Genomic DNA, 26,085 nt, shown 5'->3' with positions numbered 1-26,085 from the left:
CGTCGTCCCCACAGTGACTGTACGTACATACCCCAATCAGAAGCCATGGATTACATGTAACTTCCGCACTGAGCTAAGGGTAGAGTTGCCACTTTCAAGGAGCAGGACTCTAACCCGGAAGCTTATAAGAAATCCTGCTATGCCCTCCGAAGAACCATCAAACAGGCAAAGCACCAATACAGGACTAAGATCGAATCATACTACACCGGCTCCAACGCTCGTCTAATGTGGCAGGTCTTGGAAACAATTACAGACCACAAAGGGAAACAAAGCCGAGAGCTTCCCAGTGACATGAGCTAAATTACTTCTATGCTCGCTTCGAGGCAAGTGACACTGAAACATGCATGAGAGCATCAGCTGTTCTGGACGACTGTGTGATCACACTCTCCGCAGCCGATGTGAGTAAGACCTTTAAACAGGTTAACATTCACAAGGCCGCAGACGGATTACCAGGATGTGTACTCCGAGCATGCGCTGACCAACTGGCAAGTATCTTCACTGACATTTTCAATACCAACATGTTTCAAGCAGACCACCATAGTCCCTGTTCCCAAGAACACTAAGGTAAACTGCCTACATGACTACCGACCCATAGCACTCACGTCTGTAGCCAAGAAGTGCTTTGAAAGGCTGGTCATGGCTCACATCAACACCATTATCCCAGACACCCTAGACCCACTCCAATGTGCATACCGCCCCAACAAATCCACAGATGATGCAATCTCTATTGCACTCCACACTGCCCTTTCACACCTGGACAAAAGGAACACGTATGTGAGAATGCTATTAATTGACTACAGCTCAGCGTTCAACACCATAGACCCTGGGACTAAACACCTCCCTCTGCAACTGGATCCTGGACTTCCTAACGGGCAGCTCCCAGATGGTAAGGGTAAGTAATAACACATAAGCCACGCTGATCCTCAACACGAGGGCCCCTCAGAGGTGCGTGCTCAGTGCCGTCCTGTACTCCCTGTTCACTCCTGACTGCACGGCCAGGCAGGACTCCAACACCATCATTAAGTTTGCCGAAAACAACAGTGGTAGGCTTGATCACCGACAACGACGAGACAGCCTATAGGGAGGAGGTCAGAGACCTGGCCGTGTGGTGCCAGAATAACAACCTCTCCCTCAATATGATCAATACAAACGAGATGATTGTGGACTACAGTAAAAGGAGGACCAAGCACGCCCCTATTCTCATCAACGGGGCTGTAGTGGAGCAGGTTGAGAGCTTCAAGTTCCTTGGTGTCCACATCACCAACATACTAACATACTAGCAGTACATCACTGGGGCCAAGCCTCCTGCCATCCTGGACCTCTATACCAGGCAGTGTCAAAGACTCCAGCCACTCTAGTCATAGCATGTTCTCTCTGCTACCGCACGGCAAGCTGTACCGGATCGCCAAGTCTAGGTCCAAGAGGCTTCTAAACAGCTTCTACCCCCAAGCCATAAGACTCCTGAACAGGTAATTAAATGGCTACCCAGACTATTTGCATTGCCCCCCCCCCTCCCTTTACGCTGCTGCTACTCTCTGTTATTATCTATGCATAGTCACTTTAATAACTCTACCTACATGTACATATTACCTAAATTACCTTGACTAATTGGTGCCGCCGCACGTTGGCTCTGTACCGGTACCCTCTGTATATAGCCTCGCTATTGTTATTTTATTGCTGCTCTTTAATTATTTGTTACTTTTATTTGTATTTTTTGTACATATTTTTCTTAAAACTGCATTATTTGTTCAGGGCTTGTAAGTACACATTTCACTTGTTGTATTTGGCGCATGTGACAAATAAAATTTGATTTGACCTCCGCCCACGCTGACCCTCAACACAGGGGCCCCCAGGGGTGTGTGCTTAGCCCCCTCCTGTACTCCCTGTTTACCAACGACTGTGTGGCCACGCACGACTCCAACTCCATCATCAAGTTTGCTGACGACACGACTGTGGTAGTCATTTGGTAGTCAAACAAACAAAGGAGTTCTGGCACGACACTTGAGTTGCTTCCTAATTCCCTACATAGTGCACTACTTTTGACCACAGCCATATGGGCCTTGGTCGAAAGTAGTACACTATATATGGAAAAGGGTGCCATTTGGGTAACAACCTCCCCGCAGCTGTGTTCCTCAATGCAGGTCCTGGAGGGTATGAATCAGTAAATATTTTGGTCTCTCTTTCTTACCATTCAAAAATGTCAATCCAGTAACAGTTTACTGAAATCCAACAGGATTCCGTGTGATGAACATTCTGGCACAAAATGGCTACCATGCATTTCCCAGGTGGATGCTACTACAAATTGTATGTATCCTTTCACTTAAAGTGTCTTGAAATCATCTCATAATGATCTTGACTAATTCAATAAAAGCCATTTTCAGTACGTTGTAGCATAGAAAAACATTATAAGGGCTCATACATTCTTATAACAAATAATAAAACATTTAAATAAAGTTATTATAGAAATTACAAGTGTATGAAATAGAAACACCAACCTATACCAGTAATGCCTTTGGTGAAAAACATAATACCAGTCTTATGTTTTCTGGATGGAGTTCCCCTATAATTACCTGCTTGACCCCTAACCCATGCTTCCTCCCAATGAGCCCTTACCTTGTTCCTGCGGAAGTGGTAGACCAGCACCATGGCCACTAAGTCCAGCAGCATGCAAAGGCCCTGGAAGGAGGCTACAGAAAGCCGGAGGGCCCCGTCTTCCTGAGCCAGGCAGGGCGTGTCGTCCCGGCAGTAGGGGCAGCCCTCACGGCACGGCAGGCACTTACTGGACACCTCCGAGAGGTCCTCGCTGTGAGCGTCACCACTGCTCTCTTTCCCTGGAAAGGGCAGATAGACAGAACATCGAAGAGATACAGTAGAGGATGATGTGTTGTGGAAGCATTGTGGAGGCAATAACATTGTGTATTTGAGTTACGTAAAAAAAAAGAACGTGCGTTCTCAATGTCGTTCTTTCTGTGTATTATTTTATACTGACCCCAGTAAGAGTAGCTGTTTGGGATCGAAATAAACAAACTGCCAATGAGTACAAAAGTACTACAGATGGAAAATAGCTGGCAATAACAAGCCTTCCATTTGATCTACAGTGAAACATTCAAGTCATTTAGAACAACAGTGTGTGTGTGTGTGTGTGTGTGTGTGTGTGTGTGTGTGTGTGTGTGTGTGTGTGTGTGTGTGTGTGTGTGTGTGTGTGTGTGTGTGTGTGTGTGTGTGTGTGTGTGTGTGTGTGTGTGTGTGTGTGTGTGTTCTCTGGTTATGGTTATATCACTAAAGAGAACAGGGGCAGTGGGTTGTGTATCTTCTCACAATTTGTTGTTGTGATTCATGTGTGAAGAAAGACCAGGGTTGTGTTGAGTGGGGGACACTGAAGAAAAACCTGTTGGGTAACACTTTACTTAAAGCCTACCCTGCAGGTATTATTAGTTATAACATGTTATAAGCATGTATGTAAATTCTTATAATAAAGCTTAAAATACTGTATGATATGTCTTTAGTAATGATTACAAGACATTATAAGGGGGTCATACATGATAAGTCTTACAATGCATTATAACGGCATAATAATGCATTATAGCCAACACACACACACACACACACACACACACACACACACACACACACACACACACACACACACACACACACACACACACACACACACACAGACACAGACACAGACATAGACACATAATACATCCCCCAAGGCATACTGTCTGTTAAGACACTTAAGAACACAGTTAACAAGCGCAGGCTGAGATGACAATGTAGTCCCCAATTAAAGATATGCACACTTTGGATCGACAATAAAAAACTAAAACGAGAAAAAGAACTGATAGAGAATTCAGCTGAAATAATCCCTCACTAAAAAGAGCCTAATTGCTAACAGAGACAACAAAAGAGCCCCATCAGTCATACTGTATATCATCTTTAAAGCTCGCTATAAAACAGGTTCGGAAAAAACCTGCAATCTGATTGGGTGAAATGGGGTTCCAAGCCATTGACAATGCCCTGTTATCCAAACTGTTTGAAGTAGACTAATGACTCACTGAATGAGTGCTAGTTTTCAAAATATCAATACGCCAAACTCCGAGCCCTGTCCAAAACAAAAAACATGGGGGACAATTTCTCTTGCCTCATATCCATCACCAGTAGTAATCACAAATTTCAATGAAGGTTATATTAAAATGAAGACTAATCTAACATTCCCGCACCCAACAACATTGTCGCCGAGGTGGACTTGCTAGCTAGCTACAGGATTTGAATAATCTCAACTGTTTTCTAATAAAACAGCTCAGTTAGCCTATGTGAAGTGCTAGTTCGAGATGACGATAGCTAGCTTTCTAGCTAGACGCAGCTACACTCGTGAGCTGATGGCTACATGAGCCAGCTGGTTAGCTATGATTACACATGGGCAAGCTGGTTAGCTATGATTACACTCAGTTTTTCACAATTCCTGATATTTAATCAGAGTAAAAATTCCCTCTTAGGACAGTTAGGATCACCACTTTATTTTAAGAATGTGAAATGTCAGAATAATAGCAGAGAGAATGATTTATTTCAGCTTTTATTTCTTTCATCACATCCCCAGTGGGTCAGAAGTCAATACACTCTACACACAATACACTCAATTAGTATTTGGTAGCATTGCCTTTAAATTGTTTAACTTGGGTCAAACGTTTCGGGTCGCCTTCCACAGGTAGAAGGTAGAACACTTTTGGTTCCAGGTAGAACCCTAGAGGGACAGCCAAAGAACCCTTTTGGAATCTTAGAGTTCTGTCGGAGAGTTGCTGAACATATTTATGCATAGACAACCTCTTATATGAACTCTCTTAATTGTGTAAAATTAAGAAAAAACATTGACTAATCAAAGAAATATTAAGGAAATCTTTTCACTTTTTGTCAGCATCTAAATTCATGGGGTTTGCCATGCCTTGGAAGATGAGACCCTCTCCCCGCCAGTTTTTAATTAAAGCTTTATTTCTTTATTGTCTTGATAGTTGCTGGGAAACAACAATACATGAAATCGGGTTGTGAAGAATAACAGTGGCAGGTCAATTCAGAAGTGGAAATGAGTATCTCTCCTACAATCCAATCTAAGCCGGAGAGGCGCATTTGAAATATTCTTTTAATGACGTGTTTGTGGGCTTTTGAAGATGACTTTTACCCCTCGATGCTACTTTCAAGTCTCCCATTGCATTCCAATAAGGCTGTCACATCCTCAGGGGTGCTGTCTAGGAGATTTTATGAAAAGGACTGTATACATACTAATACTTTACTCCATATGCCCTGGTGCTAACCTAAGTCTGTGCTTGCAAAGTCATCCAAGGTATTTGTACAGAGGAATCAAAAATAAAATATTTCTTCCGTCGTTCCATCCATCACCATTCCATCCATTCTTTCATCCCTGCAACCAACCTAGCAGACTAGTATCCTAAAAACTACAAATGAACAATATCAACAACAAAAAATACATGGATATTATAATCACTTATTAAATTATTATTAAACCTACATGAAAAAAAATGATCATGATGCCAAACCAATATCAATGAAAGCCAATATCCAGGTGCCCCTTGATTTCCATGTTGGTCCGTCACTCACATCTGCTGCTAATGCTAAAATAAAGTGATTGAAAGGGAACAGATGCCACATGTTGCTGGGTAGGGAAACCGCAAACCTACTTGTGAAACCGTTGAGTGCCACTCTGCTAGGGTGGTAGAAGCCTCTCCGGCATTGGCACTTGTACTTGTCCAGCACGAATCCATGGCCGACAATGGGAGTGCACTAGGGAGAGATAAAAGAGAGAAAAAGAGAGCGAGAGAGAGAGAAAGAAAGAAAGAGTGTTTACATGAAAGCCAGGTAAACAGGATGGAGGGAAGAATGAAGGGAATGTGACTCAGCCTTCTGTTTGTGTTTCTTGAAACTCACAAAAAAACATGTTTTGTGTATTTCTAAAATGATATGAAATACCCTGTGGCGCTGTTACGGGAAATTCTGTCAAAAACTGAAATATTTGGGTTGGTTATATAAGGTTGGAAAATGTCTCTATGACAGAACAGTCCCTAGCTCTTCCTTTTTTTTCCTATTCTGGTCTGTGCTCTTTGAAAAGGCACTCTCATTTCCTATTCAATTCTCAACTCAATTCAAATTAAACTCACTGACAGGCCTTTACTAACAGCCTTGGAATTCAGTTATTTAAACAGAACCTAGTTTACCTTTCTCAGCTATATGTTAACGTTTACATTGTTTAGTCATATAATCACAGACAAATACTACAGCGGATGTAGACATTAATCATGACAACACAGACCGGGAATTAGGTCAAACTTAAAGCTTCCTGACAAAATGCCTCTACAACACTGTCACATAACACTGATGTAGAATTCCATACAGTTCGATCAACTTTCCATAAAGACAACTGGCAAACGTTAATGTTTTTATTAGAAAATTGTTAAAGCCACATTCTGTCAGATGTATTTATCATCAGAGGGGCCCACTACCAAAAACAATGTAAACCATATTACAGGGTGCCATTTTCCCATGCAAATTTTAGCACTTGATTTCTGCATTGCACATAACATCATTAATCAGACACTGGGAGCGATTTGTCTAAATGAACTCGTCTCAACCCTGTTATTAAATTAAGCATATTTTCTTCTGATGAGCAGATCCCGAGCAAACGCCCCAATAATGATCCTGAGAACAGCGTCAGGGGAAATAACACACCCATGCCAAGTTGCAGGAATATAATTAATACCTAAATTAAGAATTAAAACCTGTTTGCAGAATTTAAATTCGCTGCATAATTCCAGCTTGAGTGATGGCTGGCTATGAGCTCCTGGACCATCTGGATCGACTGGGAGGAAACAATTTCCTTAAAAATGTGCAGTTTTGAGCTCCGTCCGAAATAGATTTGCAATGACATGAATGCTCATGAATAGTGGTTTATACTGTGTGTGTGTGATGGCATTATGTAGGGGTTGAGACATTGTATTTCAGTGGTGATGTAGAGAAACTGGGGTATGCCTTGAAGGAAGGGCAGTCAAACCTACTTGTTGCTTTGAAGCATAAACTGTAGTGGTTTAGATCAATTGTCTTTGAGCCTAGAAAACTAGCTCCCCTTCACCACTAATCATATTCTACTGGGAGGAGAAGGTTTTGTAATGTCTGATTTGAAGTGTGAAAGCCTGGCAAAAACAAACAGATAAAACCTTGCTGTTAAGCTCTGTGTTTAGGGGAAAATATAATGAATGTTTTATCACCAATATTTTGAGGAAGCAGTGTGAGATATCCCTTGGCAAGTTGATCAACACTTTGTTTCTTACATTCCAGTGGCGTATCCAGAACATTATGAATGGGGTGGCCATGTTGGGGCACATAACATTTGAAAGTGCCACCCAGAGTGAGAATGATCCTGTGAAATGTGGGGGGTCTAAAATGTTTTAAGGGGACCTCCTAATTTATGGGTGTCACGTTTGTGTGTAGGAATGGACCAAGGCGCAGCGTGAATATAGTTCCACATATTTTATTATAATGTGAAACTATGCAAAACATACAATAAACCATAAACAAAGCAACAAACCGTGATGAAGAGGTGCTACAGGCACTAACTCAAAATAATCTCCCACAAAACAAAGGTGGGAAAAACAACTACTTAAATATGATCCCCAATTAGAGACAACGATGACCAGCTGCCTCTAATTGGGGATCATCTAAAAAACCCAACATCGAAAAACAGAAACTAGACCCAAACAACATAGAAAAATGTAACTAGAATAAACCCCCCAGTCACGCCCTGACCTACTCTACCATAGAAAATAAGAGCACACAATGGTCAGGACGTGACAATGGGCTTTATAGTAAAGACATAATTTAACTGTAAAAATTTATTACCTTTTAATGTGTCATGAACACAACCAGTCATGACGTTTTCATCTGATTGTCAAACAAAATCACTTAAAAAACAAGGTTAAATAGGTTACCTGCGCACGTTCGTCTACTCCAACATTCATCTACATCCGAACAGCGCAATGTGTACCGGCCATTTGAATGGAAAGGGACATTACAAACACCATGTGTAATGTCATTCAGCCTACAAAGTGGTGTGTATTGATTGATGCCAAGGAAAACGAGGCTTCCCCCAAAATTTGAACAATACAAAAATAAACCAACGTATACAATTATTTCTCATTCGTGTCTATCCATGTTTCATCATTTTACTTGAATTCGGAAGAGGCTAAATCTATTTAACCAAAGAAAGAGTCCGAGCGAGGCCCTCCCAGAAAGTCTGAGATCTGATAGGTCGTTGCTGAATATATTGATAATTTTGACCAAGATGCATACTGATAGCAAGACTCATAAATCTCACCGGAGAAAGCATCCGAGCATGCAAAACAGCTCCCCTCTGTCTTAGTATATGTAGCCCATGTATCTGATCCTGCCTGTCCGAAATAATATGACATGTTCTTTCTGGGGGGGGGCAACTGTGGTGGCCAATCAGATTTCAGGGGGGGGTCATTGCCAATGTTCCGTCAAATTTGTTTAAGCTTTTTGAAACTTCTGGCACGCGTTTACTGTGAACACTGACGCTGTAACATCTTTAAATTCGTTTTAACAGTGGTCAAGTAGGCTACTGTGGCTATTTGATCACAATGTAGGACCTAACATCAAAACAATGGAAAATGCGTCCCATAACATTTTAACAGGGAAATAGCTGTTCTATCGTTCAGCCTACAGTAACAGCCAATGTGTGGTGTTCAATGTACTCTAGGCCTACATTGCATGAGACTTGAAAAAAACATGCAGGGTTTGACATTAACCTGTTTATCCGCTTGTCCTTCAGACAAGGAGGTGACTGAAAATGTTGTGTTGTTTGATGCAAGAAACCACTTTACAAAATAAAATGCATCCTTATTCCCACACCATTATTACATGGAATTAGACAAATTATGCTACCCTCTGCCTATTGGCTACTTAGCTTATTCAAGACTGTCTCAAAATGCAACACTGCCGCTTTAAGAAAAAACAAAAAAAAGCTCTTTACCTGTGAAATGCAAATGTTTTGTGCTCTTATAAGAAGCAATCACTCCCCCATTGCTGACTACAAATTATCTATAACTAGGCTAATAACTCACTAACTAGCAAAGAATATGAACAAATATACAAATGTGCACACGTCGCTACATGTAGCTCTCACTTTGATCTCAAAACAAGCGCATCTACTCACTACCGCTCAGACTGTAAAAACATTCCAGTTCAAAGTGAATGGCACAGATCCATATATGGCAATGGTCTATTTGCATATAGGCCTACTGCAGCTCTGATTGGTTATTGCGCACCGGTCTGTGTCGAGTACAGGCCCGAGTCGTGCCTAGAATCCTACTCCGATGCGTTCTGCCTACAATAAAATCTCTTGCATAGTTAGTTTTGCATACCAAGTCTTGCATAGTTTGATTTGTTCGGTATGTTGCATTGAAAGTGTCTAATATTGTATTGATTCGATCACAATTGCCACAGTAAAGGGAAACGTTGAGACTGTCAACTGACGGGGAAAACTCCAGAAAGTTGAGTGAAGTTCAATCTTATGCTTCTCTGCAGGGGCTGATATTTATTTTGCAAGGCCTGGGCCACCCCCTGAACACGCCATTGTTACATTCTCTGAAAAATACTGTACATTTACTGGGATAATAGTTTACAACTGTATTCGTTGCATATTCGTGTCAGATAATGGGATCCAGAAAATGAGGAACGGTTGATTTGAAAAGGGCACTGATTTGAACAACTGGGCCTGAATTTATTGATCATCTTCCAGGTGTATTGAAAACTAAGCGAAACTAGTTAATGGGCAAGCTGCTACTACAATTGGAGCAGGCGGCAAAGAACTGGTCTCCCAAGAGGTTCCGAGAGTCAGACTGCACAAACTTCCAACATCTGCAGAGAGCGCACAAGCATGTTAATATCATCTACCACCCAGCAGGGGAGTGTGGGTAAATAAACCCTCCAGCTTTATTATGGATTTATTTTGTGCTTACGTTAGCTCTGAAGGAGAAACTCATTAAGATAACACCCACCAAGGGCCATGGAGCGCATGGAAGTATGCTTATTGTGTGGGATTATCGAAGTCAATGGAAGAATTTATATCAACTTGCATTTATATCAACTTGAAATAACAGCTTGTGTTGATAAGTGCTCAGTGACATGACATCTGTCGCTGTATCTCAAGTTCAGGGTGCATCTAGAGCACAAATTCATCTCTTTAGCCACCTGCAGTGTATTTAAACGATACAGACGTGACAACGGGTTGGTGTGGTTCTTGGTTGTGCCATGTGTGTCATACAGTAGACTGACATGGGAGTTTGAAAGTGCGCCTCGAGGCTCATAAAGAAAAAAAACGACTCAAAAACTAGAATTTGGTATTTTTTTCATTAGTCCACTGTTGATACAGCCCCAAAATGTTTTGTCTGTCAGCTGTCAAGTTTTTTGCGTCATCATGATAATGTGCCAAGTGACACTTTGCTTTCTTGAAAACTTGACTGCTGACAGTGGACTAATTAAAAAAAGACCAACGTATAGTTTTTGAGTAGAGTTTTCCTTTAACAGTGAGTAACAGTACCTCTTCATACATCACTAATCAGTCTTTTATACTGACTTGGCCCCAGGCTGGAATTAAATGGTGCCAGGGTCTCTCCTTGTTCTTCTGGAGTTACGAAAATGTGCGAATTAGTCTTTCGATATGTCACAGTTTATTATATCACCTTCATCTTGTAAAGGGAGAGTGTAATAATATGTGATTGTGCCCATGCTATTTTGGTAACATGTTACTTCACATATTACCACGTACATGTGACAGGGCTAGCAGACGCTATTGTGAAACAGTCAAGAAAAGCGTGAGTCATTAAATCTTAATTCAACCATGGAGAATACTTCAAGGGAGAACAGAAAGGTTAACATTCATCTTGGTGTATGCACCTCGTGGTCAAAATGGTTGGAATCAGACTAGGATCTTAAAATGACTTTAAAGAACTTGAGTCTATGTTCCTGCGGCGTGCTGTCTACCAAATGCTCTAATCAGGCAATATGCAAATTAGAGGGGGATTCCCTTTTGTGTTAGGCAGATTGGAATTTCCCTTTGAATAATGTGTAGCCAGGTATTTACTCTGACCTTTACTCCAAAACTGTCTAACCTTGGCTCAAAATAGATTTCGGAATCTGCATTATGCCCCTCATCTTCTTAGGCACTTTCTTATATTTAACCCTGGTCTTTAATAGACTGGTGGTGGCTCGTTAATGGGCAAGGTCTTGCAAAGTGCAGCAAGAAAGTCTACATTTCAGACATGCACATTAAAGTCCTCCATATCGGGGACTTTGAGCGGTTCTGGACCGGTTCCGTCTAACATTTTGGTGTACATTCTCATGCCTTATAATGCCAAAAAGACCCATCTGTCTGCTCTCCGTTTCCACTCTCTAAGGAGCTGACTTGAAGTGTCAGGTTTCAGACCCCATATTTGCATAGGAAGTGATGTGTCACATTTTCTAGCCTATCCTAGCAAAAATAGATTCTCTTCCTCTAAGTGAGTGAGCCCAGCTTGCGAGACAGCAAATGAACGATGGCAGTCTAGTGAGTCCAGCCATTCATCTCACTGTGATATTCTCATCCCGATTTAGAGGTCTCAACATGAAAAAAATACTACATTTCCTAGAATTGAAAGAAGACCACTTTATCTTGGACACAGATGGATGAAATCACTGTGTGCTTAAAGCTGAAGTACAGTGTAATGAGTCTGCACACATTTGAATGGTACCTCTGTTGACAGTTTTAAAATAGTGCCAATATTGTACTGTCACTAAGTATGCTCATAGTTATTTTACAGTTATAAGAAATATGAAATCTTATAGTAAGTCATTTATAATTTGATTGTTAATATATTTAGAAAGCATTTCAGTAATTTCAAGACCTATTGCCCCACTACTTCGTATTTTCATAATATTTGTACTATGTACTTGAGCTTGTGTCTTCAAAAATGAGTATCATTGCACTGAAATAGATTGTGCTAACACTCCCTGGGGGAAAGGGAAGGCAGGGTGAGAAGTGAGTCAGAGTTGCAGCATGTAACATAGACATTAATAGGGTGAAAGTCGCATGTTGCAATCATTTCAGCTTCAGCTATAGCAGGGTTTCCAAACTCAGACACCCACATTTCGTTTTTTTCCCTAGCATTACACAGCTGATTCAAATAATCATCAAGCTATGATCATTTGAATCAGCTGTGTACTGTAGTGTTAGGGTGAAAACCAAAACATGTACCGCTTGGGGTCTCAAGGACCGAGTTTGGGAAGCGCTGAGCTATAGGTTTAGAACATTTTAGAGTGGAGGATTCAATATTCATATCTTTCGTCAAGAGATCATGTTGGCTGGGACATGCCCTCAGAATGCATCGGAACCATACCTCCACATTATCTTTGTATTGAATCCTAATTGGACAAACAAAAGTGTGGTAATGATGTGGTAGTGATGTACATAACCTGAGGTTCAGTACAAGACTAAAATGACAGTTTGAAATGGACAACCTCGTGGTGTCTTTAGTTACCCCAATGCGAGATGAGGAGGACCAAGTAAGACATTTTTTGGAGGTCAAGCTCCAAGATAATGAAAATAAAATCCCCACCTCGCAGATGGAGTTTCTCTGAAAGGTTTTGTGTTTCTTGAGATCAAATTTAATAGGTTGTTCAGTGTGGTTTGTGGGCTTCCTGGGAAAGAATCGCTAGTCTCTCTGTCCAATGTTAGTCTTCTCTGAATGCAACTTTGGGCAAGAAAGCGGAAAACAGGACGTTAGGGGAGAGAGAACACGCTGTTCCTCCAAAATCTGATCATTAAACCGTGAAAGCATTACAATCACTCTTTCCCCAGGGGTCTGCAGACTGCAGCCTCACACTGAAATGTCTGAGAAGAAAGGCTTTGGTCTCTAGACTGTCTGGAAACTCTCTATCAATGTATGAGACAGAGAGAATTTAGCCACTATTAGATGGTCGCCTACTGCAAACCACACAGTGTGCGGTAAATAGGACTCGATGTTGGATTTTCTGGGAGCAGATAAGAAGGTGGTGAACTGAAAACTTCCTGAAGGGAGTACATAGCCATTCTTCCTCATAACCTGTGCTTAATTAAATGGCTGATTAAGGGTCTCATTTGGTGGTGTTTTAGCTATATATATCACTCCCAAACTTTTACAGATGCACAATCGAGAGCATCCTGTCGGGCTGTATCACCGCCTGGTACGGCAGCTGCTCCGCCCATAACCGTAAGGCTCTCCAGAGGGTAGTGCGGTCTGCACAATGCATCACCGGGTGCAAACTACCTGCCCTCCAGGACACCTACACCACACGATGTCACAGGAAGGCCAAAAAGATCATCAAGGACAACAACCAACCGAGCCACTTCCTGTTCACCCCGCTATCATCCAGAAGGCCAGTACAGGTGCATCAAAGCAGCACATCACTTCACTTCACTGCATCATAAACCTAAGCCTAACCCTGAAAAACAGCTTCTATCTCAAGGCCATCAGACTGTTAAACAGCCATCACTAACATTGAGTGGCTGCTGCCAACATACTGACACAACTCTAGCCACTAAACAATGGAAAAATGTATGTAATCAATTTATCACTAGCCACTTTATATAATGCTTACATACCCTACATTAGTCATCTCATATGTATGTCCTGTACTCTATACCATCTACTGCATCTTGCCATCTTGATGTAATGTATCACTAGCCACTTTAAACAATGCCACTTTATATAATGTTTACATAACCTACATTACTCATCTCATATGTATATACTGTACTCTATACCATCTACTGCATCTTGCCTATGCCGTTCGGCCATCGCTCATTCTTATATTCTTATATAATGCACAAGCATTTCGCTACACTCGCATTAACATCTGCTAACCATGTGTATGCGACAAATACATTTGATTTGGTTTGATTATACACGCAATGATAAACTCCTCCAACCACTGAGAGAACTGTACATCTGGAAAAGAGTCCTTTCCCATCACATGCAAATCACTTCAAACGGAAGAGGACATAATAGAATGGCAATGGAAGAGGTTATAAAGCGGACACAGAGAGGAAAACAGAAGTTGACATTTGTGTTTTATAAGGAAGACGAGCCTCTGTTATCCACCATTGGCACCGGTGGGTGGTCACTGAGCCCCACACAGTCAGGTCCAGGAGGCCCAAGACAATTAGGATAAGCTGGTGTTCTGTTGACAGCCTCTTTAATATTGCTGTGGCAGCCGCAGAGCTGCAGACACTAGATTAGGAGTAAATTATGTTTCCTTGAGGCTGAATCCCTCTTATCCTGCCAGCATGTCTGTTGTCAGGGGAGTACCAGCCAAAGAATAGGAAAGTGGAGAGAGGCAATGTGTATCTAAGGCTCAACAATTACAGACCTTCCCCTAAAATTCAGGCATCAGGTATTTTTTATTCTTACTAAGTATTCATCCAAGTAGGTAATTGAGAACACATTTGCTTTTACAATATGGCATAATAGGATTGTAGAAGAATTGAATGCAATTTGCCGGAAGTTGAAATTTCCAATTGCAAAGTGAATTGACAAAATAGGCTATAATGAAATGTGAGTGAAGACTGCTGTTGTAAAAAATGTTTTGCCATTAATTAAACTGTAATAAGCGTGGACCTTTGTAGGTAATGTCAAGTCTTTTATACACTCTAAAATGTGTTCAGTTGTTCCTGCTGGCAACAGATCGTTCTTCAGCCTGCACAGTGGTAACACTCATACAGATCAATAGTGGCTTCTCATCTCAGGGTAAGTAACTGGAAGTTGCACGAATTTCTCTGCCAATTTATCATCACCCAAAAGCCCATTGTCAGAGGAGCACACCGGCTAAATGTCAAAGGACCAATTATAACACCATTATCCCAGTCCTGCCAGAAAGCAGTTCTTAATCCACCAGTTTCATTCTGTTTAACACCGTAAAACATCAGTAACACAAAGTCACTCAAAGTCGTTTACGCTCCCTTTAGTTTTTACTCGTTTGTAGCTTCTAACATGCTGACCACACTGCACTGCGTGTTGCAAAATAAATGTACACATACATGTTATTCCATAATTTCATCCAAACTGCTTGGGCAGATGCAACTAGCATCTACGTAGCCAAACGCTAAAATAACACATGGTTCTATTTTTGACACTTGATGTGCTGCAAGTCCCGCCTCTCCCATCTCCTCATTGGTTTTTAGGAGCATATACCCGCGTGGGTGATTGAAAGATGAGCTGAGGTCCACACTCCAGTCCAGTTGGTTGAAGGAGGAGAGATGACTAGAAACTAACTAGGTTTACTCTTTTATCTGTGGATTAATTGTCGGAGTAGTGGAGCTTGTGCATTTTAGGTAAAATAACAACCCAATGTTTATATCCCAGGACAAATTAGCTAGCAACAGCAAGCTAGCTAGCTAAATGGCCATGAATGTTTCATGCGTTTCGACCTGTCCCTAAATTAATAGAAGTGGTTCAGAGTTCGTTTTGATATTTCAACCTGCGTGTCCTGATCACATCTGGTGTGGATGGACAAAATCAACATGCGAGTGACGGCGCTTGCAGATGCATGCGCGTGCCCGGTCTAGTCAGCATGTAAGCAAGTAGCCTAGGTCCAATAGCCGAAAGTCATTTGAAACTCAAGTCTTGAGCCTATTAATTCCCGCCATCTCCTTGAGCAGTCTTGCCTTATTCGCTAATTGAGACATTCCATCCTGTCAGCAGCCATCTTGTCACATCCTGCTCGGGTCCCTTAAGGTGTGTTCAAGACGTCTGAGAATGTGTAGTGTGAGGATGAGTGGAACTAATAAACAACAAAGCTATGAAGCTTTGATGAAGCAGGTCTGTTAATTCACTCAATTCACTCTCCCAGTCTGTTAGGGTAGCTCCATGTGTTCATAAGGGTTCTTATAGCCACGGCTATAGCTGGGGCTTCCTATCATCGAGCTGTTCAATTCTGTCACAGTCAACCGGAAATGCAATTTGGCATTTCATAATGAGCATCTGTGAATGTACCATCTTCATTACGGTTGATGAACAGGCAGCTTGAGACTTCAGTGGCTTCAGCCAGAATAGGCTATGGAGGTCTTTTTGTTGGTTTACTTTAACAGGGAAAAATACAAATTCCCTCATTCCCAAATAATGGTTTGAAACTCCCTCTGGAAAGATGAGATACGAGGGGACTCTGACAGAACTCTATTTTTGTCCCTTTGCTTTTTCCTCCACTTGCCAGTTTTTTTTTTTTATCTGTTGGAGATAAAATGGGGATGGATGTGCGTGCCTGCCTGGAACTATGCTACTCTGTTGGAGCCAGCACACACATCCAAAGACTGTTCAGCTTTAGAACTGCATTCACTGGACCGTTCTGCTGTGGTGATAAATAAAACACAACCCATGTGGTCCTCAGACTCAAAGGCCCCAACGGTATAGAGTACAACCTTTGTGCTTTATGTAATCGAAAATGACCTCAACTTGAATTCTGAGTGACGACATTGTGCATTAAGATGATTTTGACAGAAAGATTTGAAGTAATCCTTATGACAACTTTGATAGAATAATGCAACATTGAGCCTATGGTTTGTGAATATTCACAGCAAGGCAGCCGATTCTTATTTTATTCTCCAGCACATAATAGGATGACTCGTAGAATCTGACATTTCAATTTGAAAGAAGTCAAGATGATGAGTCACCAAAGTGAAAAGTACAAAAAAAAAAAAAAACACAGACAGGGTCAGTGATGCACTTCTTTTGATTGTGGGGGAACCAAAGCTGTTCTCATGTCAATGACATGACAAAACATGAGTATTTTAGTGATGGTACATTGCAGGCACGCACATCACAGCGAGAAAGGTTTTGTTTATTTCTTTGCCACAATATTTTTTGTCAATATCCACTACTCTCCTCTCATCCTGAGCGAGGAATAATAAGGGAAGTGAAAGAGGCAGTGAGGTAGAAACATAAATATTTACGTCGCGCCTTCTCCTGTTGTTGCGCTGAGACAAGGTTGAGGCTGCAAAGCAAACCATTTTTTTTTTGCAGGGCAGATGCAAACGTGTCTTAGTGATACATTTTTCAGATGTGAGGCAAAAGCCTGAACATTAAAGTGTATGTGTCACTGCCACACTATTGGGTTTAAGCCTAAATTAACTGATGCCAGCCCACATAACACATTTCAGTATATAGGCATAGCCCTCTACATTGTGCGAGTATTGTTCTGTACGTTTTGCCCATTCCATTTGCTCTGTATATTGCTGATTATAAAGTACTGTATGCATATACATGTACTTACAGAGATAGTGTGTGTTTGGAGTGTTAACTGGAAGATGCCCAAAGAAAAATCCACTCAAAAACTATCTTTTGTTTTTTTTAATCATTAGTCCACTGTTGATACAGTCCGAAAACATTTTTCATGCCAGCAGTCAAGTTTTCAAGATATTGGACTTTCAAGACAAAAAGTGTCATTTGCCACATCACCATGATGATGCAAAATGAAGGGAGAGAGAAACAAAGAGAATGAGGTATTAACGGGTAAGGAAATGACTTGAAGATTCCATCTCTGGGCTTCTCTGAAGTGTTAAGTTCCTCCATGAAGATGGAGCGAGAGAGAGAGAGAGAGAGAGAGAGAGAGAGAGAGAGAGAGAGAGAGAGAGAGAGAGACGGAACTGCAGATGAATAGAGGAAGGGAGGAACGGAGGAGAGTCGAAGGCGGACTACCCTCCTTAGCTGTCACAGCAGCTCATGCTCATAAGCAAAGCGACCCCTTTGAAGCTGTTTATCTCTATCGCCAGGTTTCAGAGGATTTGCAGGGAAAACGCACACACACCTAATACAGACTCAAAACATTCTTAACTCCCACTAATTACATATGCTACAGTCCTTTTGTAACATACTTCCCTACAACAGAGGATCCATAATGCATGAGGGCTTGTGTTTTTTTTTTTAACACAGGCACTTCCTATGCATGCTCCCTGATTCGGGGCAAATGAGAAAAGGGCAACAGCAGCTCCTTTGCATGAAGTAGTAGATGTGTGGATGGAACCACAAGTAAAAGTTCATACACAACATGTCCAGATGATAGCGAGTCAGGTTGTGGCACACATAGATACTGACCCCATGTGGAACCTTTGGCATACCATGTAATGTAATGACATCGTTTTCTGGTTGTAAACTGGTTGTCTGGTTGAGAAGGCGTCATACAACCAGAATAACCAACTGCTCTCTGTTACAACCAGATAACCCCGTAAAATAGTTGCCACAAAGTTGTACGTTGTGTGCAGGGATTATTTTGGTTATTTGTCGGTCCATGACAGCTCCCCTGCGTCAGGATAGAGCAGAAAATCGCTCTTTTAAGGGAGGTATCTTGGGTAGCGCCTGAGAAGGGCTTTGTAGTCTTTGGGGACTTGATGAGCCCTGCATACGATTTCTATAGCTATTCAACGAACATGTTGATCTGATAATAATACCCCATTGGGCAAAACTGGTTGCAACATTGTCAGGCTGTAAAGGGAAGTTTTGTTAACATTTTTTATGACATCTTTCCCATGATGTCTTGATCTTGCCATGACAAATATGTCTTTACCTGGTTGATACAGAGACCAATTGGCTGTAATCTGGTTCTATTATGTCTTCTCAACCAAAAAGGCAGTTTGCAACCAGATAACCATGTTGCAAATGTTGGATAATAGAGATAATAGGGGGGAATTGGGCCAATGAGTCATGAATAGGTAGAAGCACTTTGAGATACTGAATGGGGGTAAGTAGAGAAGATGATACAACAAGAGAAGAGAAGAGGACAGGGACAAAACTGCTTGACAGATACAATTAAACCAGCTCAGGTTTTGGCCTTGACATAGGCTTACTAATATCACCTACGTGATCGTGTTTCTCCTTAATTATTATCCAGCTAGAGCACAAAACACCAAAATCAACAGCTAACCCTTTCGTAGGGTGCACCGCCTAAACAATGCTAAGTGAAACACTAATGTGATTTAAAATCACTTACAAGTACCTGACTGACAGATGTATACGGTTCCATATTGATCCCTACTGTAATAACTGTTTCCCTCTTTCAAATGAGCTCATAAGAGATCGCCAGGCATGATTAAGACTTGACTCGCTGTGAGATTACAATCATCTGGAGCTCCGTAACCATGGATTCCAGTCTACTGGAGCCAAGCGCTGTGGCGACTAATCAATTTACTTCAAAGAGAAGGACACAGAGCATTCAGAATAGCTATGGGTATTTTTCAGTGCTCCACAAAGTGAAAGTCTGTGCTTGAGAAATGGTTTGCGGGTGCCAATTTACTCTGATGTATGCACGCGTAACTGTAAGTCGCTTTGGATAAAATCGTCTGCTAAATGGCATATATTATTTTTATTTTATATTTTACTACTCTTTAACATTTCTAGGATGACCCAACCTCTTTCCCTCTTGGGTGCATATTGGACCTGACCTCAACTTTCCCCAAAATGCTGTGCTGCAGGATGACACCCGCTCATGTACAGCAAAAAAAACGTTGTTAGGGCCTTTTAAAATCAGTTTAAAAAAAATTGGCCTAATTCCATTTTTTTCTCAGCTTTCTCGGTTTTGTTTTTCCAGGTTTCAGATTTTCCTTATTTACCCCCCCCCCATTTCCCCCACACTTTAACAGAACAACAACAAAAATATTTTTTGGGGTGTGTTCACAGCAATGCTTAAACCACACCAATGGACTTTTGAGGTCTGGGAAAAATCTAAGTGTAGTTACCCTTTAATTCAGTGCACATGCATGTGTTTCTGTAGTGCAGTAAGCGCACGGGTGATGGAGTTTGCAAATCAAATGCTGACTTGTGGTGCCACTGGACAGAGAAAACTGAGTAAGTTAACCTTTATTTATTGTACATTTAAATTAGTCTGTAGCAGTGAAGTGTTGAGTTAGATTACATAGCTACCTCAATCGTTGTTGCAAATCATTTTGGTGACTTCACAGCAATTGTTAGCTAGCTAGCTAGATACAGCCACGTGTCATAGGTCAAGTCATGAGATTGGTAAACTAAAGAGGAATATAATAGTATGAATAAAATGGAGTTTCCCCATCTCCCCATTTATTAGAGTATTTCTGGTGCAGAACAGAAATGCCCTTATCCAGATGGTGTGACAAATGCATTTCCTAACAGACCTGCTAGCTTTCTTTGTTGTTACTTTTAAAGGTTGAAATCAACATTCAATACCTCCATCAGGCAGAGAGGCAAGAACCATTTGTCCACCACCTCAGGAACAAGCTACACTATTCACAGCCCTGTGTAATGTTCAATGTTATTGCATTGCAGGACTTTTTGAAACTTTATATATTTAAATTGTTTTAAAAATGTAAACCTAAAAGAAAATGTATGGTTTAAACGTGTCTTTAATATTTAACTTTTTTTGCTGTTAGTAATAATTCCCTTAGCCTTTATGTAAAAAATCAAATTAATATTTATGATGTAGCCACTTGACTTTATGGCTGTGCTATCTATTGGAAAACATCCCCCCTGGCCTCAAGGGAGAAGAAAACTAGCTAATTAGCAAAGACATAGCTAGCTAGCTAATGGCCTCACAGAGAAGAAGAAGAAAGACTACACCCTTAAAATCTGTGGTTGATATGTGTCGCGCTTGTGGGGAAAACTATCCCAATAAGAGTTACAAACACAATCTCTTTATTACCAAGACGTCGGACCTATGGGGAAGGTCCTTGTGGGAGATGATTGGTTGGTAGATTAAACCAATGAGTAAGGCGCCAGGAGATTCTCCCGGCACTCTGTATTGGCTAACGAAGGCCATGTTTGTTGTGTTGGTGCACCAGATCTTCCGCGTATTTGGGAGGTCCCTGCCCCATTGAAGTGGACATTATAAATGGTTACGGTTAAGGTTAGGATTAGGTAAGAGTTATGGTTAAGGTTAGGGTAGGAGTTAAGGTTAGGATTTAGTGGTGGGACGCAATGGTGTAAAGTACTCAAGCAAAAATACTTTAAAGTACTACCTAAGTAGTTTTTTTGGATATCTGTACTTTACTTCAATATTTAAATTTTTGACTAGTTTTACTTCACTACATTCCGAAAGAAAATTACGTACTTTTTACTCCATACATTTTCCCAGACACCCAAAAGTACTCGTTACATTTTGAAAGCAGGAGAGGAAAATGGTCCAATTCACACACTTATCAAGGGAACATACCTGGTCATCCTACTGCCTCTGATCTGGTGGACTCACTAAACACAAATGCTAAGTTTGTAAATTATGTCTGTGTTGGACTGTCTCCCTGGCTATCAGTAAATAATTTAAAAATAGAAAAAAATCAGGCCATCTGGTTTGCTTAATAAGGAATTTGAAATGATTTAAACTTTTACTTTTGATATTTAAGTATATTTTAGCAATTACATTTACTTTTCATACTTAAGTATATGCAAAACCAAATAGTTTTAGACTTTTACTCAAGTAGTATTTTACCGGGTGACTTTCACTGTTACTTGAGTCATTTTCTATTAAGTTACCTTTACTTTTACTCAAGTTTGAGGGACATTGGAGGGACATCCCAAGGAATATGGGATAGCACTATCCGAATGAGATTAGGTGTAAAGAGAATAACTTCACTTCACTTTAGAGCATGTGCCATCCTTCAGCACGTCACCCTTCATTAAGCACATGTTATATCATATTTGACACAATTGACATTGGTGATTTATAAAGCCTGAAACAAAGTTATTGATGCTTTGTAATACATTTACAGTGCATTCGGAAAGTATTCAGACCCCTTGACTTTTTCCACATTTTGTTACGTTACAGTCATATTCTAAAATTGATTAAATTGCTTTTTCCCCCTAATCTATCTACACACAATACCCCATAATGACAAAGCAAAAACATGTTTTTAGACATTTTTGCAAAAAATAAATAAAGACTGAAATATCACATTTAAATAAGTATTCAGACCCTTTACTCAGTACTTTGTTGAAGCACATCAACCAAAGATTCTCCTGTTTCTATAAAGAATTGTACACCTCAGATTGTAAATTCACACCAAGACAGATTAAGCCCTTTTTAAAAGATATAAGAAGTCCTCTTCTCTCAACTGAGGACGCCCAAATCTCTCTCCATGTGACGGTATTCCGCCTGAGGTCTATTTATGATTTTGGAACCAATTAGGTGTACTTTTACTTGAAATAATTAACACAGACATTCACAAAGGTACATTTGGAAGGTATGTAAATACAGTACTAATTTCGCTTTTATTAAAAAAGGGAAGGCCGCCACTCAGTACACTCACTATCGCCCTCTATCTTGATAAACACAGATATTAAACTATTTCTTAAATTCTGTCATCCCGTCTCGAAACTTACTTACCCAAATTGGTACATCTAGACCAAAGCGTGTTTGTTAAAAAATGCTTATCCTCAGATATCCTATGCCGTCTTTTACATATCTTATATGCTTCATCAGAAATGTATGCAGTTCTGTCCTTGAGCTGTTCTTGTCTATTAACATACTGTATTATGTCATGTTTCACGTTTTGTGTGGATCCCAGGAAGAGTAGCTTCTGCATTTGCAACAGCTAATGGGGATCCTTATAAAATACCAGTTCTATCTCTCGACGCAGAAAGAGCTTTTGATAGACTAGAATGGTTATATTGGTTTTGGAACATATGGGACTTGGCTCCAATTTCATTAATATGATTAAGATACTACATGCCAATCCCTCAGCCATAGTAATAACTTCTAGTTATTCTGTTCCGTTCAGGATAATTAGAAGTAGCAGGCAAGGTGATCCCATCTCACCTCTGCTATTTTTTGTCAAAAGAGCCCCTGGCCGGGGCAATTCGACAATATCTCTCAATTCTACGGATCACGTCAGCTCATTATAAGCTGACAATGTCTTTCTTTATCTTGACGATGTATCTCAATCCCTCCCAAAAGCTTTGAAGATCATAGATAAATTCAGCTACATCTCAAGTTATAAAATAAACCTATTCAAATCTGCCCTACTGCCTCTCAGGACCCCGATGGAGGACTTCATCATCTCTACTTATGGTAGGAATGAATTAAAACTAGAGTGAGGGAAAAAAGTATTTGATCCCCTGCTGATTTTGTACATTCGCCCACTGACAAAGAAATTATCGTCTATAATTTTAATGGTAGGTTTATTTGAACAGTGAGAGACAGAATAACAACAAAATAATCAAGAAAAACACATGTCAAAAATGTTATAAATTGATTTGCATTTCAATGAGGGAAATAAGTATTTGACCCCCTCTCAATCAGAAAGATTTCTGGCTCCCAGGTGTCTTTTGTACAGGTAACGAGCTGAGATTAGGAGCACACTCTTAAAGGGAGTGCGCCTAATCTCAGCTTGTTACCTGTATAAACGACACCTGTCCACAGAAGCAATCAATCAATCAGATTCCAAACTCTCCACCATGGCCAAGACCAAAGAGCTCTCCAAGGATGTCAGGGACAAGATTGTAGACCTACCTACACAAGGCTGGAATGGGCTACAAGACCATCGCCAAGCAGCTTGGTGAGAAGGTGACAACAGTTGGTGCGATTATTCGCAAATGGAAGAAACACAAAAGAACTGTCAATCTCCCTCTGCCATGCAAGATCTCACCTCGTGGAGTTGCAATGATCATGAGAACGGTGAGGAATCAGCCCAGAACTACACTGGAGGATCTTGTCAATGATCTCAAGGCAGCTGGGACCATAGTCACTAAGAAAACAATTGGTAACACACTACGCCGTGATGGACTGAAATCCTGCAGCGCCCGCAAGGTCCCCCTGCTCAAGAAATATGCCCGTCTGAAGTTTGCCAATGAACATCTGAATGATTCAGAGGACAACTGGGTGAAAGTGTTGTGGTCAGATGAGACCAAAATGGAGCTATTTGGCATCAACTCAACTCGCCATGTTTGGAGGAGGAAGAATGCAGCCTATAACCCCAAGAACACCCTCCCCACCGTCAAACATGGAGGTGGAAACATTATGCTTTGGGGGTGTTTTTCTGCTAAGGGGACAGGACAACTTCACCGCATCAAAGGGACGATGGACGGGGCCATGTACCGTCAAATCTTGGGTGAGAACCTCCTTCCCTCAGCCAGGGCATTGAAAATGGGTCGTGGATGGGTATTCCAGCATGACAATGACCCCCCAAAAAATCTGTGGAGGGAGCTGAAGGTTCGAGTTGCCAAACGTCAGCCTCGAAACCTTAATGACTTGGAGAAGATCTGCAAAGAGGAGTGGGACAAAATCCCTCCTGAGATATGTGCAAACCTGGTGGCCAGCTACAAGAAACGTCTGACCTCTGTGATTGCCAACAAGGGTTTTGCCACCAAGTACTAAGTCATGTTTTGCAGAGGGGTCAAATACTTATTTCCCTCATTAAAATGCAAATCAATTTATAACATTTTTGACATGCGTTTTTCTGGATTTTTTTGTTGTTATTCTGTCTCTCACTGTTCAAATAAACCTACCATTAAAATTATAGACTGATCATTTCTTTGTCAGTGGGCAAACGTACAAAATCAGCAGGGGATCAAATACTTTTCCCCCTCACTGTATATACATATATGGACGAGCGATGTCAGAGCGGAATCAGATACAGTAGAATAGTATAGAATACAGTATATACACATAGGAGATGAGTAATGCAAGAAATGTAAACATTAAGTGACCAAGATACCGTAGAATAGTATAGAATACAGTATATATGAGATGAGTAATGCCAGATATGCAAACATTATTAATAGTGTTCCATTCCTTAAAGTGGCCAGTGATTTATAGTCTATGCCTACAGGCATCAGCCTCTAATGTGCTAGTGATTGCTAGACATCGGGCGGTGCAATAGCGGGCGGTGCAATTGCCGTACCAGGCGGTGATACAGCCCGACAGGATGCTTTCAATTGTTCATCTGTAAATGTTTGAGTGTTTTAGGTGACAAGCCAAAGTTCTTCAGCCTACTGAGGTTTAAGAGGTTCTGTTGCGCCTTCTTCACCACACTGTCTGTGTGGGTGGGTGGTCCATTTCAGCTTGTCAGTGATGTGTAGGTCTGATGGCCTAGAGATAGAATCTATTTTTCAGTCTTGGTCCCAGCTTTGATGCACCAGTACTGACCTCGCCTTAAGGATGATAGCGGGGTGAACAGACAGTGGCTCGGTTGGTTGATGTCCTTGATGATCTTTTTGGCCTTCCAGTAACATTGGGTGCTGTAGGTGTCTTGGAGGGCGTGTAGTTTGCTCCCGGTAATGAGTTGGGCAGACCGCACCACCCTCTGGAGCCTTGTGGTTGCGGGCGGTGCAATTGCCGTACCAGGCAGTGATACAGCCCGACAACATGCTTTCAATTGTGCACCTGTAAAAGTTTGTGAGTGTTTTAGGTGACAAGCCAAAGTTCTTCAGCCTACTGAGGTTTAAGAGGTTCTGTTGCGCCTTCTTCACCACACTGTCTGTGTGGGTGGTCCATTTCAGCTTGTCAGTGATGTGTACGCCAAGGAACTTGAAGCTTTCCACCTTCTCCACTGCCGTCCCGTCGATGTAGATAGGGGGTGCACCCTCAGTTGTTTCCTGAAGCCCACGATCATCTCCTTTGTTTTGTTGACGCTGTGTGAGAGGTTGCTTTCCAGGTACCACACTCCCAGAGCCCTCACCTCCTCCCTGGAGGCTGTCTCGTCATTGTTAGTAATCAAGCCTACTACTATTGTGTAGTCTGCAAAGTCATGGGTGAGGGGGCTGAGCACGCATCCATCGCATCCACCGATGTCACACTTCTGCATCTGCAGTGAAAGGTGGCAGAGATACAGCGGTGTTGTTCATACCATGAGACATCCCGAAAATCTATCTTCTCACAAACACGTCTGTAGCGTCCGAATGGTTTAACCTCTACGGCCCCAACAAGCGTCACAGGACTCGTCTGAAGTCGATACTGCAGATTTGCCAACTTCTGTCTGTAGCGTCCAAACGGTTTGGGCTACACACTAATATGACCCCTCTATGGAAAGGTTGTTTT

The 26,085-nt window shown here is 41.3% G+C and overlaps 1 protein-coding gene across 2 annotated transcripts in view; it reads right to left on the bottom strand.

Annotated features, from left to right (window-relative positions):
* LOC115156600 (probable G-protein coupled receptor 158) overlaps positions 1 to 26,085 on the bottom strand; it is an 83,546-nt gene that overhangs the window by 36,540 nt on the left and 20,921 nt on the right. For both annotated transcript variants that reach the window (XM_029704093.1, XM_029704094.1), the window contains exons 3-4: positions 5,694 to 5,796; positions 2,614 to 2,831 (exon numbers count right to left, since the gene is read on the bottom strand). In XM_029704093.1, the coding sequence (XP_029559953.1) occupies positions 2,614 to 2,831; positions 5,694 to 5,796 (321 nt within the window). The remainder of the gene's footprint in view (positions 1 to 2,613; positions 2,832 to 5,693; positions 5,797 to 26,085) is intronic.

This window comes from Salmo trutta, chromosome 21 (assembly GCF_901001165.1).
Source record: "Salmo trutta chromosome 21, fSalTru1.1, whole genome shotgun sequence".
Taxonomy (NCBI): domain Eukaryota; kingdom Metazoa; phylum Chordata; class Actinopteri; order Salmoniformes; family Salmonidae; genus Salmo; species Salmo trutta.
Note: the sequence above shows the minus strand (reverse complement) of the source record. Positions and strands in the feature narration are given on the sequence as shown.